The sequence below is a fragment of the Panthera leo genome, chromosome A3 (assembly GCF_018350215.1).
Source record: "Panthera leo isolate Ple1 chromosome A3, P.leo_Ple1_pat1.1, whole genome shotgun sequence".
NCBI lineage: Eukaryota > Metazoa > Chordata > Mammalia > Carnivora > Felidae > Panthera > Panthera leo.
The window spans coordinates 12,608,570-12,623,170 of NC_056681.1; the positions used below are offsets into that span (position 1 = coordinate 12,608,570).

Sequence of the window (14,601 nt, forward strand, 5' to 3'; positions counted from 1 at the left end):
AGCAGAAAAAAACAAGAGAGAGTGGCTCAGAGTAGAACATGATACTGCCAGATCGTATGACTGACGGAGCAGAAGAGGCCTGCACAGCCTCTGTTCATCAAGTCCAACCCCAGAGGTCACCACACAGGGGCAGGGGGTGGGGGCGGGAGTGGGGAAGTTGCGGGGGAGGGGAGGCGTGCTAAAATGTGTTTCTGAAAAACAGGTCAAGATGCCCTTTACCTCACCCCCCCTTCCCCCACTGCTGATGCACATGCAGGCTTCGGAAGAGGGCAGCACGGGCTGCCTGGTAAGTGAGTTCCTGTTCTTGACGTTGCTTCTGCCTTACTCCTAGTGGATGCATAAGCCCATGTGGAGCACTGGGTTATGAGTGGGATGGTTATAAACTCCTCAAATGTGACGTTAACAAGTAGGCCCCACAGAACTGATGCTGCAAAGCAGGACTCAGGTGAAGGAACCACTGGATATTTAATTCAAATACGAAAAGGACTAGAAGTAGTCTCTCTACAGACTCCTGTGAGGGCACATTCCCCTTCAAACTGAACAGGGTTTTTTTTGTGTTTTTTTTTTAATTTTTTTTTTTTTAACGTTTATTTATTTTTGAGACAGAGAGAGACAGAGCATGAACGGGGGAGGGTCAGAGAGAGAGGAAGACACAGAATCTGAAACAGGCTCCAGGCTCTGAGCAGTCAGCACAGAGCCCGACGCGGGGCTCGAACCCATGGACCGTGAGATCATGACCTGAGCCGAAGTCGGCCGCTTAACCGACTGAGCCACCCAGGCGCCCCTGAACAGGGTTTTAAAGCACGACATTATTCCCTTGTCTGTGCAGTGACACAGGGCCAGAAGAAAGAGTTCCCGTGACCTTCCTGTTCTGCCTTCTCACTCCTTGTGCCAGATATTGTTCTGGGCACTGGAGGTACAACAGGGAGTAAGATGGTCCTTCTTCTCACGGGGTTTATATTCTCCCGGGTGGGGGCAGGCCAAAGCCAAAAGTCCTGGCTGCGATCTTCAGGGCCCTGTCTGATTTGTAGACACTTCAAAAAGAGCAAGTTGCAGTGATCGTGCATAAGACTATCTCATTTTTGGAAAATACAAACTGTGTGTGTGTGTGTGTGTGTGTGTGTGTGTGTGTGTGTGTGTATACGCGTGCGTAAATTTTTGTCAATGCACAGAAAAAAACCTGGAAACATAGCAGAGGTCCAGCAGCACGAGCGTGCTTGGCAAGCTCACTTGAGGAAAGCGCTTTGCACAGTGAGTGGGGTGGAAAGTTACTGGCAGGTTTAAGCAAAGGATTAACATGATGTGATACATTTCTAAAGACTCCCCCCGCCTCCCCCCCTGCCCAGTTCCTGCATGGAGGACAGACTAGAGGACAACAGGAGGAGAAGCAGGGGACTAGTGAGGAGGCTACCGAAGCTGTCCAGGAGGGAGAAGCTGGTGGCTTGGACTCTGGGAGGGTGACAGAGATGGAGGGTAGAAATTCCTGCTTTATTCCTTGTCAATGCAATGAGATGAGAAGAGGGAAGAGGAGGGAGGCCTCTGGGTAGCCGGCTCGCTCACCCCTGTGTCTAAGGAGGCTGCCTGCACAGGGATGTTCACTGTCACCCTATTTATCCATGCCCCTCAACAGAACAAGAGATAAATAAAATGGTGGTATCACATATCATACATCAGTCAAAAGAAACGCCCTGTATCTGCAGGTAGCAATACAGCCAGATCTTAAAAACACTACTGAATGTAAAAAGCTGCAGAACACCTGAAACTAATATTACAGGTCAACTTCAATAACATTTTTAAAAAATTATTTTAAAGAAAAGTATTAAATACTTTTGATAAAGAGGAGTGAAGACATGGAAGAGGCTGTGTGGGAGAAACATGACTGATTTGTGTTTGGGAAACACTGAGTAGTTACATTTGGTCCCCATCATCACCTACGGAGGCAGATGACACCACTGTTATTCTGTGTCTGAGGATCCCGGACCCTGGAAAGGTTAAAGAACTTGTCTCAGATGCTAAGCCATCTGTAAGCCAAGTCTGTGCTCTCAGTCTTGACTTATCTGCCTTCTTTATGGACAAAAAGTTGTCATACAAAGTTGGGGTCGTACGAAGTTACTGATATTTGAGTTTTTCAGTCCATGAGAATGATAACTTCATGTGGTTCAACCTAAAACAGTATTAAAATGAGAAAATGGGGCACCTGGGTGGCTCAGTCGGTTAAGCGTCCAACTTTGCTTCAGGTCATGATCTCACGGCTTGTGAGTTTGAGCCCCGCATCAGGCTCAGTGCTGGCAGCTCAGAGCCTGGAGCCTGCTTTGGATTCTGTGTCTCCCTCTCTCTGCCCCTCCCTCCCCCCCTCTCAAAAATAAATAAACATTGGGGCGCCTGGGTGGCTCGGTTGAGCGTCCGACTTCGGCTCAGGTCATAATCTCTCAGTCTGTGGGTTCGAGCCCCGCGTCGGGCTCTGTGCTGACAGCTCAGAGCCTGGAGCCTGTTTTGGATTCTGTGTCTCCCTCTCTCTGACCCTCCCCCGTTCATGCTCTGTCTCTCTCTGTCTCAAAAAAAAAATAAATAAACGTTAAAAAAAAAAAAATTAAAAAAAAAATAAAAAATAATAAATAAACATTAAAAAATTTTTTTTAAATATTAAAATGAGAAAGAAATTCCATGTATCCAACTAACATTTTAAAGATGCAAATAAATTAGGGAAATTTGTCAAATTCATAAGATAAAATTCTACCACCCACAGGTAAGGAAAAAAACAATGAAAAAGACGAGAGGAAAAAAAGTATATTACCTACACAGGCAACTGGGTTTGGGGTTAGCAGTCTAAGGGATTTCAGTCTTACCTTTTTTTTTTTTTTTTTTAAAGCGTTTATTTATTTATTTTTCAGAGAGACAGAGTTCGAGAGGGGGAGGGGTACAGAGAGAGGGAGACACAGAATCCAAAGCAGGCTCCAGGCTCCGAGCCGTCAGCATGGACCCCGACGGGGGGCCTGAACTCACAAACCGTGAGATCATTACCTGAATTGAAGTTGGACACTTAACTGACTGAGCTACCCATGCACCCCCAGTCTTATCTTTAAAGTTCTAAAAAAAATATTTAACAGAGAATGTAATCATGTACAAGCTTTGATAATTATGAATGGCTTTTATTTTTAAATTTTTTAAAATATTTATTTATTTTTGAGAGAGAGAGAGAGAGAGAGAGAGAGAGAGAACGAACGTGGGGGGAAGGGGCAGAGACAGAGACGGAGACACAGAATCTGAAGCAGGCTCCAAGCTCTGAGATGTTAGCACAGAGCCCGATGGAGGGCTCAAACTCACGAACTGTGGGATCATGACCTGAGCTGAAGTTGGGTGCTTAACGACTGAGCCACCCAGGAGCCCCAATTACGAATGGATTTTAAGATATGCATTAAAAAATCCAAAGTTTTCTAGAAATAAGAACTAAAAGATAATGTTTGTGGTATGAACAAGACAGCTGAGACCAGTGGTTCCCTACAGCCTTCACTAGGACATAGAAAGAACTCTATTCATGTTTTTCTTATCCTTTTAAAAGTTCTATTTTTGTTTTATAATATAAATAATTTAATAAGAGTCGTACATGTACATAATCTTACCACTGAAGATATATGAACGTATTAAAAGGTTATTCTCAAAAAAATTTGGTTATTGACATATGTCCAGGGTACCCTGGAGATCACTGAGTTAGGCAAGACAGACCCTAATGCTCCTCCCCTGGGAAGGGGGAAGTGTGTGACAGACCAGGTACAGAAAGGAAGGAATAAAGAGGATCTTTACCTTTGGTAGAAGTGAGCACCAGGAGAACTCGGTAGGCTTCTCCCCGTGGGGAGAGGGAACTCTAAGCTAACTGTGCTCAGGACAAACCAAACCCAGAAGCATCTTTGCTACCCCATTACCTCTCCAAGCTCAAAGAAGGAATCCTTTATTTATTTATTTATTTATTTATTTAACGTTTATTTATTTTTGAGACAGAGAGAGACAGAGCATGAATGCGGGAGGGTCAGAGAGAGATAGGGAGACACAGAATCTGAAACAGGCTCTAGGCTCTGCACTGTCAGCACAGAGCCCGACGCGGAGCTCGAACTCACGGACGTGAGATCATGACCTGGGCCGAAGTCGGACGCTTAACCGACTGAACCACCCAGGTGCCCCATGCCTTTATTTATTTTTAAAAATTTTAATGTTTATTTAATTTTGAGAAAGAGAGAGAGAGAACGTGCAGGTGTGGGGGAGGGGGCAGAGAGAGAGGGAGACACAGAATCTGAAGCAGGCTCCAGGCTGTCAGCACAGAGACCGATGGGGCTCGAACCAACGAACTGGAAGATCATGACCTGAGCCAAAGTCGGCTGCTTAACCAACTGAGCCACCCAGGCACCCCTATGAAGGATGCCTTTAAATGCCCAGAGCAGAATGCGGATACGTCTGCAGCAGTCTTCAATTCTGCCTAAACCAACTTTTACCCCTGGACACTGACCTTCCATTTCCAAGTCGGAAGTTACCTCTCCCACACTGGGAAAAGCCAGTCAAACAGGCTTTGCAAGGGCAACCTCCAAGAGGAAATGCATTTCATTTAGTATTCCAGAGGGCACTGGGTCACTTTCTAATGTCATAAAAAGGACAACATATTTTGCATTTTGTATACAAACCAAAGAAATTCAAGTGTACCTATTAAATCACAGAGAACTTTCATTCTGCGAGGGGGGGGGGGGGCGGGGGGGGGTGGAGAAGAAGAGCTAACCATATGTCATAGGTCTCAAGACACTCTTAAATCTACAACTCGAGACAGGACTGTGGCCTAAAGTAGAGCAGGATGTCAGTGTTTCCGTTCCAGAGTTCTACAAACAGACTATTTCTAGGAAAATATAGAACATAAATCATAAACAGCATATTTTTAATCAAAGACGCCAAACCACAGGGTAATAGTTAAGAGGGGTGGTCAGCAACCTTTTTCTGTAAAGAACCAAATTTCTAGGCTTTGCAAGTCATGTGATCTGTTCCAACAACTCAACTCAGCCGTAGTAGTGGGCAAGCAGCCAGAGGTAATACATTAACAATGGGTACAGTTGCTACTGTGGACTAAATGTTTGTGATCCCCTGTTCCTATGTTGAAGCCCTACCCCCAGTGAGATGGTATCAGGAGGAAAAGCCTCTGGGAGGTGATTAGGTTTAGGTAAGATCAGGAAGGTGGGGTCCTTCATGGGATTAGTGTCCTATAAGAAGAGAGCAGAGATCTAATGTGCTCTCTCTGTCTTGTGAGAACTCGGCTGTCTACAAACCAGGAAGAGGGCTCTTACCAGGAACTGAATCAGCTGGCACCCTGATCTTGCACTGCCCAGCCTCCAGAACTGAGGGAAGTAAGTGCCTCCAGCTTAAGCCACCCAGTCCGTGGTGTTCTGTTAGAGCAGCCTGAGTGGATTCAGGCAGCCGTGTTCCAATAAAATTTTATTTACAAAAGCAGGGAGCAGGCCAGATTTAGCTCACAGTTGCAGCTTAAGGACCCCTGGTCAAGAATTCAGACAGGGTGGGGAGAGTCCTAGATGCCCACTCAATCCCACCACTTTCTGGGCACGGGAGCTCCGTAGGGTGGTCACTTTATTCTTTAAGCCTCCGTTTCCTCCATTCTGAAATGAGGATGAGAGTTAAGTAACCAGAGGGGTGCTGGGAAGATCAGACACGATGCTGTGGACAGAGTTGATGCAGCACTCTGCACAAGGCCCAGCACTGGCTGAGACCTCAACACGCATTAGACACCATTCTTTACACATCAGTCATGTTAACTCTCAGCACCAGCTTCAGAACTAAACCGTAACTTGAGAAGGAAACAACTAAAGTTAAACTTATGCCAAATTTCCTCAGAAAATTTCACGGCCACAAATATTTCAGGATAGAAGCAGGACTTGGGTCTGCCATTTAAGAATTCTGGGCTCACAGTATGTTTCACATAGGACAATCTGTACAGAATCTGGATGAACGAGAAAAATGGCTTTTCATTTGGAAGAACTGCTTCCATGAAGAAACTGTCACCAACTTTCAAGCACAGACATATCAAAGAAGCGAGACTGGTAGACATTAGACCACCAATGCCAAAAATGTGGCATGCCCACTGCCACTTGGCAGTCCTGTGCCACGGCAGACAGAACCAATCGATCACAGTCCTTTCTCAAGAAACCCAGATGAAGCTTCAGATAGCTTTTCAACGCAGCTTCTGGGCAATTACAGAACCTGTTCACTATCCCTGCTCTAGAAAGTCCTGGTAAACTGTGGGCTTCTGACCATCATTTTTTAATTTATCAAGCTTTTTTCATTGATGCTGGTTGCTTGCTGGGGTTAAGAATCAAAGTGAGGTAACCACAAACCTCAAGAGTAGATCTTAAGAAAAAATACAAGAATGCTGGACCAGGAAGAATTAAGAAACCGTAGTTGTAGTCCTGTTTCTTTCACGCTACGTATTATCGGACAAGTTACCTTAACTTCTCTGTTCCTGCTTCTTCATTAAGCAAAGGTAATTTATAACAAGGTCACTGTGGCTCTAATACAGTCGATCCTCATCATTCCCAGATCCTGTGTTTGCAAATGTACCCACTCACTAAAATTTATTTGTAAGCCCCAAATCAATACTTGTGGTACTTTTATAGTCATCTGCGGACACATGCAAAGCGAGGAGAAAATTGAATCACCCGATGCACACATTCCCAGCCGAGGTCAAACACAGAGACACTCTGTCTTCTCGTTTCAGCTCTTTTACTATAAACAGGGTCTTTTTCTGTGGCCTATTTCATGCCATGTTTTTTACATTTCGGTTCATTTTGTTGTTTTTTTTTGACATTAAAAAAATTTTTTAACATTTATTCATCTTTTTGATAGAGACAGAGCGTGAGTGGGGGAGGAGCAGAGACAGAGGGAGACACAGAATCCAAAGCAGGCTCCAGGCTCTGAGCTGACAGCACAGAGCCCGAGGCAGGGCTCGAACTCACGGACCGAGAGATCATGACCTAAGCTATAGTCGGACGCCCAACAGACTGAGACACCCAGGTGTCCCAATTTTTTTGACGTTTAAGATGGCCCCCAAGGGGTGCCTGGGTGGCTCAGTCAGTTGAGCGACCGACTTCGGCTCAGGTCATGATCTCACGGTTTGTGAGTTCGAGCCCTACCTCAGGCTCTGTGCTGACAGCTCAGAGCCTGGAGCCTGCTTCGGATTCTGTGTCTCCCTCTCTCTCTGCCCCTCCCCCACTCATGCTCTGTCTCTCTCTGCCTCTGAAATAAATAAACCTAAAAAATTTAAAAAAAAAATAAATTAAAAAAAAAAAAAGATGGCCCAAACACATTGCTGAAGTGCCGTCTATCGTTCCTAAGAGCGAGAACGCAATGATGTGCCTTACGGAGAAATTACACGTCGAGATAAACTTTGTTCAGGCATGTGTTATAGTGCTTTGACCGTGAGTTTGATGATAATGAATCAGTAACATATATTAAATAAGGTGTCTTTAAACAGAAACACACCAAGAACAAACTTATGTACTGATTTATGTATTAATCAGTTGATGAACATGTTGAGGCCAGAGGCTCACAGAAACCTTACTCTGTATTTCCTGTGGGAACCATGGTTCAGCATTTGCTTATTCAGGATTCACAGGGACTTTATGGAATATTACCACAAATGATGAATATTGCTTATATTTCTCTACTGGATATTATGAATTTTAATGCCATCAAGAAAGAGGTGGCGTAAAAATACCACGTGCCCATGTATACCAACTCTTCCAACAAATCCTAAAGGTTTCAGTTAGAAAACCGCACATAAGACAGTACAACACAACATTTCTAGGGAAACACATTCTTCTTTAGCTGAGGTCAGATCAGACCTCTTACTTTTCCCTCCCTCATGAGACCTCCATAAAGAATACACTGGATGGCTCCTTTCCTCACTGCCCCTGTGAAAGGACCCCCCTGTGGCTTGGAGACAACCCTCCTGACACCAGCAAGTTTAAACGTGGTACCTGCAAGCAGTCGAGGGATGTGCTGACCACCCGGGGGGACTTGGACTGGCAAGCTAGCTCAAACGGAAGGAAGTACTTGTCGGCTTCGATGAAGTTTGCCTTCGGGGGTGCAGCAGCGCCACGCCTAGGGAAGAAGCAGGAGAGGGCGGAGAGGGGAAATGGAAAAAAGTCTGCTTTTCTACACCTCACTCTAACTGCCCATCCCACTTGTAATCACTTGACTGGAAGTGCCTGCAAACTGCCTCTGCGGGGCCAGACAACTGAAAACCAAAACACATGCATTAGGACAAAAGACCATAGGGCCACATGCAGAGAGCAAGGTCTCTGACTGGTAGGCTATGTCGACAGCATCCTGGACTGAATCCCGGCATCAGCTACATCGGGGCTGTAGTTTTGAAACGCGACGAACTGGCTTCTTGACCATGAAGACGAGGCACAGCCACTTTCGGGACAAGCTGTCCTCCTGCCTAAAGAAGCCGGACACAGAGGGCAAGCAAGGGCTTTGCCTCGTCTGTCAAGAAAAGGGACAGCAGCTTTAACCTGATCTTCCTTACCCTTTCCTGCAAATATGCAGTTACCGAGTCGGTAACCTGCTAACCTAGCATCTGTTCAAACACACACAGAGTCGGGCCCTGTGCCCGGCACTGTGCTAGGAGAGCATGCGCTGTCCATAATACAATATGAGAAAACACGCACAGAGAGGGGTTCCCGTAGCCACTACCTACTCCCTTAATACTGTATTTCAGCCAGGAGAAGAGCTTACCTCTGCTTTTCTATTTCTGCTTTAATTTCATCTGTGGGGAAAAAAGAAGGGCACGTTAAGAGAATGCAATAATTATGTAAAAGAAAACTTTACTGAAAGATTTGGAAAATATTAAAAAGAATGTTTATCAGAATTTTAAGAATGAAATGCTGATATGAAGTAATAAAAAGTGATTACGGTAACAATAACAATAGCTAACACGTGCACAGCAGCTATGTTGTGCTAGGCATTGCTCTAAGTACTTTACATACTTTTAATTTACTTAACCCTCAGAACAACCCTATAAGGCAGGTAGTATTTATCTCCATCTTATCTACAGCAGGCCTTCTCAACCAAGACACTGCTGACATCTGGGAGCAGCTAATCCATTATGGGGCTGTCCTACGCACTGCAGAACGTTCGCCAGTATCCCTGGCTTCTACCAGTGGGATCAGTAGCAGCCCTCTGCGGTCCGCAACACCAAAAATGTCTCCAGACGTTGCCGACTGTCCTCTGGGGCAAAACTGCCCCAGGTGAGAATCACTGGTTTAGATGAGAAACCAAGGCACAGAAAGGTTAGGTAACTTGCCCCCTGTCAGATATCAGGAACTGGGGAACTAGAATTGGAATCCAAGCATTCCGGCCCATAGTGCAATGTTCTAGCTATTTCCCTGTCGTGCAAAATGCATGTTAAGGATAGCTACCGCAATAATATGGTAATACTATCAACATTTCAACTGTGCAAAAATATGTATAGGAGATTGGCAACAAATATAACAGAAAGCTGTGTTAGTAGAATGACTATTTTTTTTTTCACATTTTCTATAAGCATATATACTTTGTTATTTTTACATAGAAGTTTTTTTTTATTGTGGCAAACACAAATAAAGCTTACCATCTTAACCATTTTAAAATACACAGTTCAGTGCATTAAGTACACTCATATTGTTGTGCCAAGGTATATAGAAATTTTTATGAATTTATAAAAAATCTTTACCATGGAGGTTATACAACCTCACAGTTAGGGTTTCAGAAATAAAGCGTCATTGTTCACAAATCACAATCTCGGATAGTCTTATTTCCAGGAGAACAAGGTTTTGTGCCCTTGAGGCAACACAACGCCCCATCTAAATATGGAGAGAATTCTCCCCCATTCTCTTGGTCAAAAGTATTCCTGCACATTAGGCTTCACAGGCTCAACATATTATCAAACCAGGCCACTGAAGTAAGCCTGCTGTGCACTCAGATAATCTCCAAGAGCAGTCTTCTTTATCCAATCTGTTGAGAACCAGTGGTCTGGATACAGCATTAGTTATCCCAGCAACACAGCTCTGAAATTACAGATTTCCTTTTCTTGGACAACTATTATCCTAGACTGAACTAGGAAGTGAAAACTCAACAACCAGATTCACTAGAGGTGGCAATTTCTAACCCTGAAGCAATCTTCCAATGTCTTCTTACTGCACACATCAGACAACGGGGGAGAAACACCCAGATGATCGTTAGCAAGCATTTTGCTCATGGACCATCGGGGCTGTGACACACAGGGTCTGTTACAGAGAGCTCTGTGGCATTCCCTTTTGGGACAAGAATCCACTAAGGACGTAGCTGTGGCTTCCTCTAGTGGAGGCCTCCGGGCTGTGGGAGTGGCTCAGGAGACCCATCCAGCCCAGGACACTGGTAGCCAAGCTTTCAGCTGGGAGAAATCTGTGCCCATAACGTCAAGGCTTTCTTGGTCCTTGGTGTCACCGTGTGACATGCCAGAGGCACACCGCTCCTCAAACTCAAACGTAAGGTCTCCTTCTGTTCGCGGTTACCTTGTTAGCGTCTAGATGTTAAATATATCTGAAGCAATTAAGCCTTCACTAGAGTCTGGGCTGGCCTCTGAGCTCCAAAATCATCTGTTTTGGAATGTCACCGGTGCCAACTCACTAATGGATGAGGCAATCACCAGGAATGCCAGCTACTCAGTCACTGAGGCATCAAGGGTAATAAACTCAAGTGCAACACTCAAAGGCCTACGGAGGCCAGGCAGTGGACATCAAGGAGAGGCACGGGTGGGTTTAAGACATCAGGGGAAGGGGGGACCCCTCCACATCCCACAGGGCCTCAGTCCCAGCGGAGCCCAGAGGTGCCAGCTGTTTTGATTTTTCCAGAGGTCAAAACCCGGATTTTAAGTGAAAGTTTGACTGTAATCCAAAGCAACCTCAATTATTTTTAAAAGTATTATGCTCAAAAAAAACTAGTTTGCAACCTTTGCTTTACCGATCAGGAAAAATCGAGAAAAATGTACTTCACTGGCTGCAGAGAAGTTAACAACTGCTGGGGACTAAAGTGGCTTTTAAGGACTATGGCCAGCACTATGAAGACAAAACATCCAAGTTTTACACCAGCTAAAATGCTTCTCAGCCAAAAGGCATGTAAGGAGCCTGAGGACCAGGGTTCAAGGCCCAACTCCACTAAATATTACAGATGAAAACACCAGACTCAGAGACATTACAGTCTAGTAAGCGGTAGGGCTGGAACTTGAACCCAGAAAATTAAGGCCCTTGTTCATAACCCTTGGGTACGAGGGTGACTCCCAAATAAGCACCCAGAATTTCCTGGTAAGCTATAAATGCAGAATGTAAATGTTGGCTTTGCTATCACTAACGCAGACTTGATTACTGCGACCATAGTTCGAAGCACCAGTGTTTGGACCGCTCTGAGCCCCATCCGGCCTCGGGAGGCTGAACCCCGGCTCTGGACTCTCTCGATCTCCTTTCCTGGCCTGCTGTGGCAGAGCCACCAAGATGGTACGCCCTGGTTTTCCAAAAGAACTGAACACAGGCCAGAGTGACTTGTGGCAGTGAGTGAAGGGCACAGCCCTCCACAGTGAGCAGGACAGAGGACACTACTGGCGACAGCTATTGCCAAAGGCCAAGACACCAAGGTCACAAATCGTATGTTTGCAGATTTTCTTCAGTTTCTCACTTTATGCTTAAGTATTCCCATAAGAATGAGGAATTGTTGCACTCTCTACACCATTCTTGAAGAAGAAAAATTATGAAAAAAACCTCTTCATTGGGCACAGCTGGGGTCCCGATGATGCTGGAAAGCCCCGGGGGGGGGGGGGGGGGGGCAGGGGGAGGCAGCCTGAGCTGACCTACCTATGTTCTGACAGATCAATCTGGTGGCTGTTTTGAGTATAAAGAGGAGGGTGGCCAGGACAGAAGCAGGGACTCCAATCAAGGGGCTACTGTTACTAATCCAGGAGAGCAGTAACAGGGGCCTGGACCAGGATGGAGTCCATGGGGGAAGGTGAAGCATCAGAACCACAGGAATGCGCCACTTCTGTAGGCTGGGAACGGCCGAATAGTAGCAGTTTCATATGGCCTGCCCTAACAGTTGGCTTCTGGATATATCTGGATAATAGGGTATGTTCTTCCCATTAAACAGAGGCAGAAAAAGAAACAGGGGAAAGGTGTGTGGCAGGGGGCCTCACAGATAGCTTGGCACGGCCTGGTGTGGTGGAAGACAGGAAATTCGTTTGAGATTCAGCAAGAACTAGGTTCAAGTCCTCGCATGGACATCTATTAGCTGAACGAGGCCAGCTGGGTTAGTAAGCCTTTCTGACTCTTGACTGCCAACTTTAAAAAATGGGGATGATGAAAAGCAGCCCCCTCTGCCCCACAGACTGTAACCAGGCCTTTGGGTGCAGGTGATTCTCTTGACAAGCCCATGAGAGAGGTATTGTCAGATTAATGGCTAAGGCAGGGTCCGGCCTACAGCAGGTGGTCAACCAAGTGACAGTTCTCTTGCTTTTTTCCTAAAAGAGGAGTCAGAAATTGCGCAAAACCTCTAGTGCTATCAGTGGAACCAAGCAGAGACAAGGGAAAAAAGAAAATGGGGGGCAGGTGCCGATTCGGTCCTCCCCAACACCCAGGAAGCCAAGAGCACTCTTATCCCGTAACTGTTACCCAGGTGAGGAATCTGGGCACACGGCCGAAGTCACCTGTCCACCGTCACAGCCACCAAGTGCTACTGCATCATACCCAGGCTGTCTGCTCCAGAGCCAATACTCCAGAAGCCCTCAATGATGAGACAGAGGAGGAGGAAGAGGAGCGTATGGTAGGACACACCTGCTCTGGTTTATTGCTCCACATTTTAACAGGTGTTCCCAGTAGCCAACCGGGCAATTAGCAGCCATAAATGAACAGGCTGGAGAGGAGGAAGACCTGAGTGGGGTGGAGCAGCTTCAGCTGAAAAGCCACACTCTTCCTAGGAAATCCTTTCTGGGCATGGCTGCCATCTACCAACCCCTAGGGTCAGGACCACCCCCGCCCCCCATTCATCAGTGACTTTGGCACAAGCCTCTACTCCACTCCCAGGCTGAGTCCAAAGACGACCCACATCAACCTCAATGATCCCATCACTGGTCAACTCACCCAGAGACCCCAAAAGTCCCTGCAAATCTTCAACTCTCCCCACACATCTGACCTGCCACACACACCCCTGCCTCCTATGCAAACCAAGGCTGCCCCCAACTCGTGCAACTTCTCCTCCAAGGCCCTCTTCCCCCACTCCAAGCCAGCCTGGGGAGGCTGGTCACACTCTGAATCTTGTCCCTATAGGGAATGGTGGACTTCCAGCTCCTTCCTGACCCATGCCCTCAGTCTTCTCTCCTTCCAGCTGACCAGCAGGGCCCTTCTTTGGCCTGTCAGATCTTGACAAGGCCAGCATTAGCTTTCCCCTTCCTTCAGTTCCCAGGATGGGTCCCATTAGCAGGACTGCTATCAGAATGGTAGGTGATCAACAGTCATGACTCTCTCCGACCTTCAGTCTTTAACTTCTGGCAAAATCCCAAACTGAGATTATACTACCATCTCCTTCTGACCTGTCTCCACCTAGCAACCAGACCTCTGACAGCGGGGCAAGTTGGTAGGGCTAGAGAGTCATAACCGCCAACCACAAACGGAGCCCTAAATAATGCCGGGTGAGCCCATCTCCTCTACCCTCCCTAAACTACTGCTCCTTTCTCCGCTCTTCTCAAACACCCCACCTCCCCTCCTAACTAACCACCAACCGGTCCTCCTCTTTCCTCATTACCCACGAAGTGGCCTCCTATTTCATACAGAGATTAGAAGCCGCCACAAGGAGACTGACTCAGCTTCCCGTTAGAGAACCTAACTGGTTCCGTACCCAGAATTTCACTCTTTCCTGCCAGGAGACAGTGTCCGATCCCTCCACCTCTATAATCTCCCATCCCTACCTGCCTCTGCATGCTCTCCGTTCTGCCTGGAATCTGATTACTTCTCACAGTGCCCGGCCGCCACCACTGCCATCCACGCTGCTGCAGCTCCCACCCTGTCCTCCCACAGCAGCCAGAGGGATTCCCTTAAAATGTAAATGAGATCGCCTTTGCTCAGAACAGATTATCCATAACCCTTACGACGGAAATCAGATTACATCTGCTCCTTTGCTCAAAACTTTCCACTGGCTTCGCATCTCACCCTGAGTAAAATCCAAAATCGTGACCTTGGCCTCCAAGCCTCTGTAAGATCTGGCCCCCTGCCATCCCTCTGATCTCACCTTCTAGACACTCCGCTGCCCCCACCCCCAGCCTGCTCGGTGCAGTTTGAGGGACTTTGCAATTGCTATTCCTGCTGCCTTGGAATGCCCTCCCTCCCCCAGATATCCGCAGGGCTCACTCCCTCACTTCCTTCAGTTCCCCCTTCCAATGTCACCTTCCCTCACCACCCAAACTGCCACCTCTGCCCCTCCTTGTCATTCTCTATTTCCTCACCTGCTTCACTTTTCCACTTCACCCTGGTTTACTTTTCTCATCTTGCTTCACAG

The 14,601-nt window shown here is 46.6% G+C and overlaps 1 protein-coding gene across 2 annotated transcripts in view; it reads right to left on the minus strand.

The window, feature by feature from the left end:
• The window catches only part of ARFGEF2 (ADP ribosylation factor guanine nucleotide exchange factor 2), a 98,741-nt gene that overhangs the window by 75,855 nt on the left and 8,285 nt on the right, over positions 1 to 14,601 (minus strand). For both annotated transcript variants that reach the window (XM_042930732.1, XM_042930731.1), the window contains exons 2-3: positions 8,785 to 8,815; positions 8,022 to 8,145 (exon numbers count right to left, since the gene is read on the minus strand). In XM_042930732.1, the coding sequence (XP_042786666.1) occupies positions 8,022 to 8,145; positions 8,785 to 8,815 (155 nt within the window). The remainder of the gene's footprint in view (positions 1 to 8,021; positions 8,146 to 8,784; positions 8,816 to 14,601) is intronic.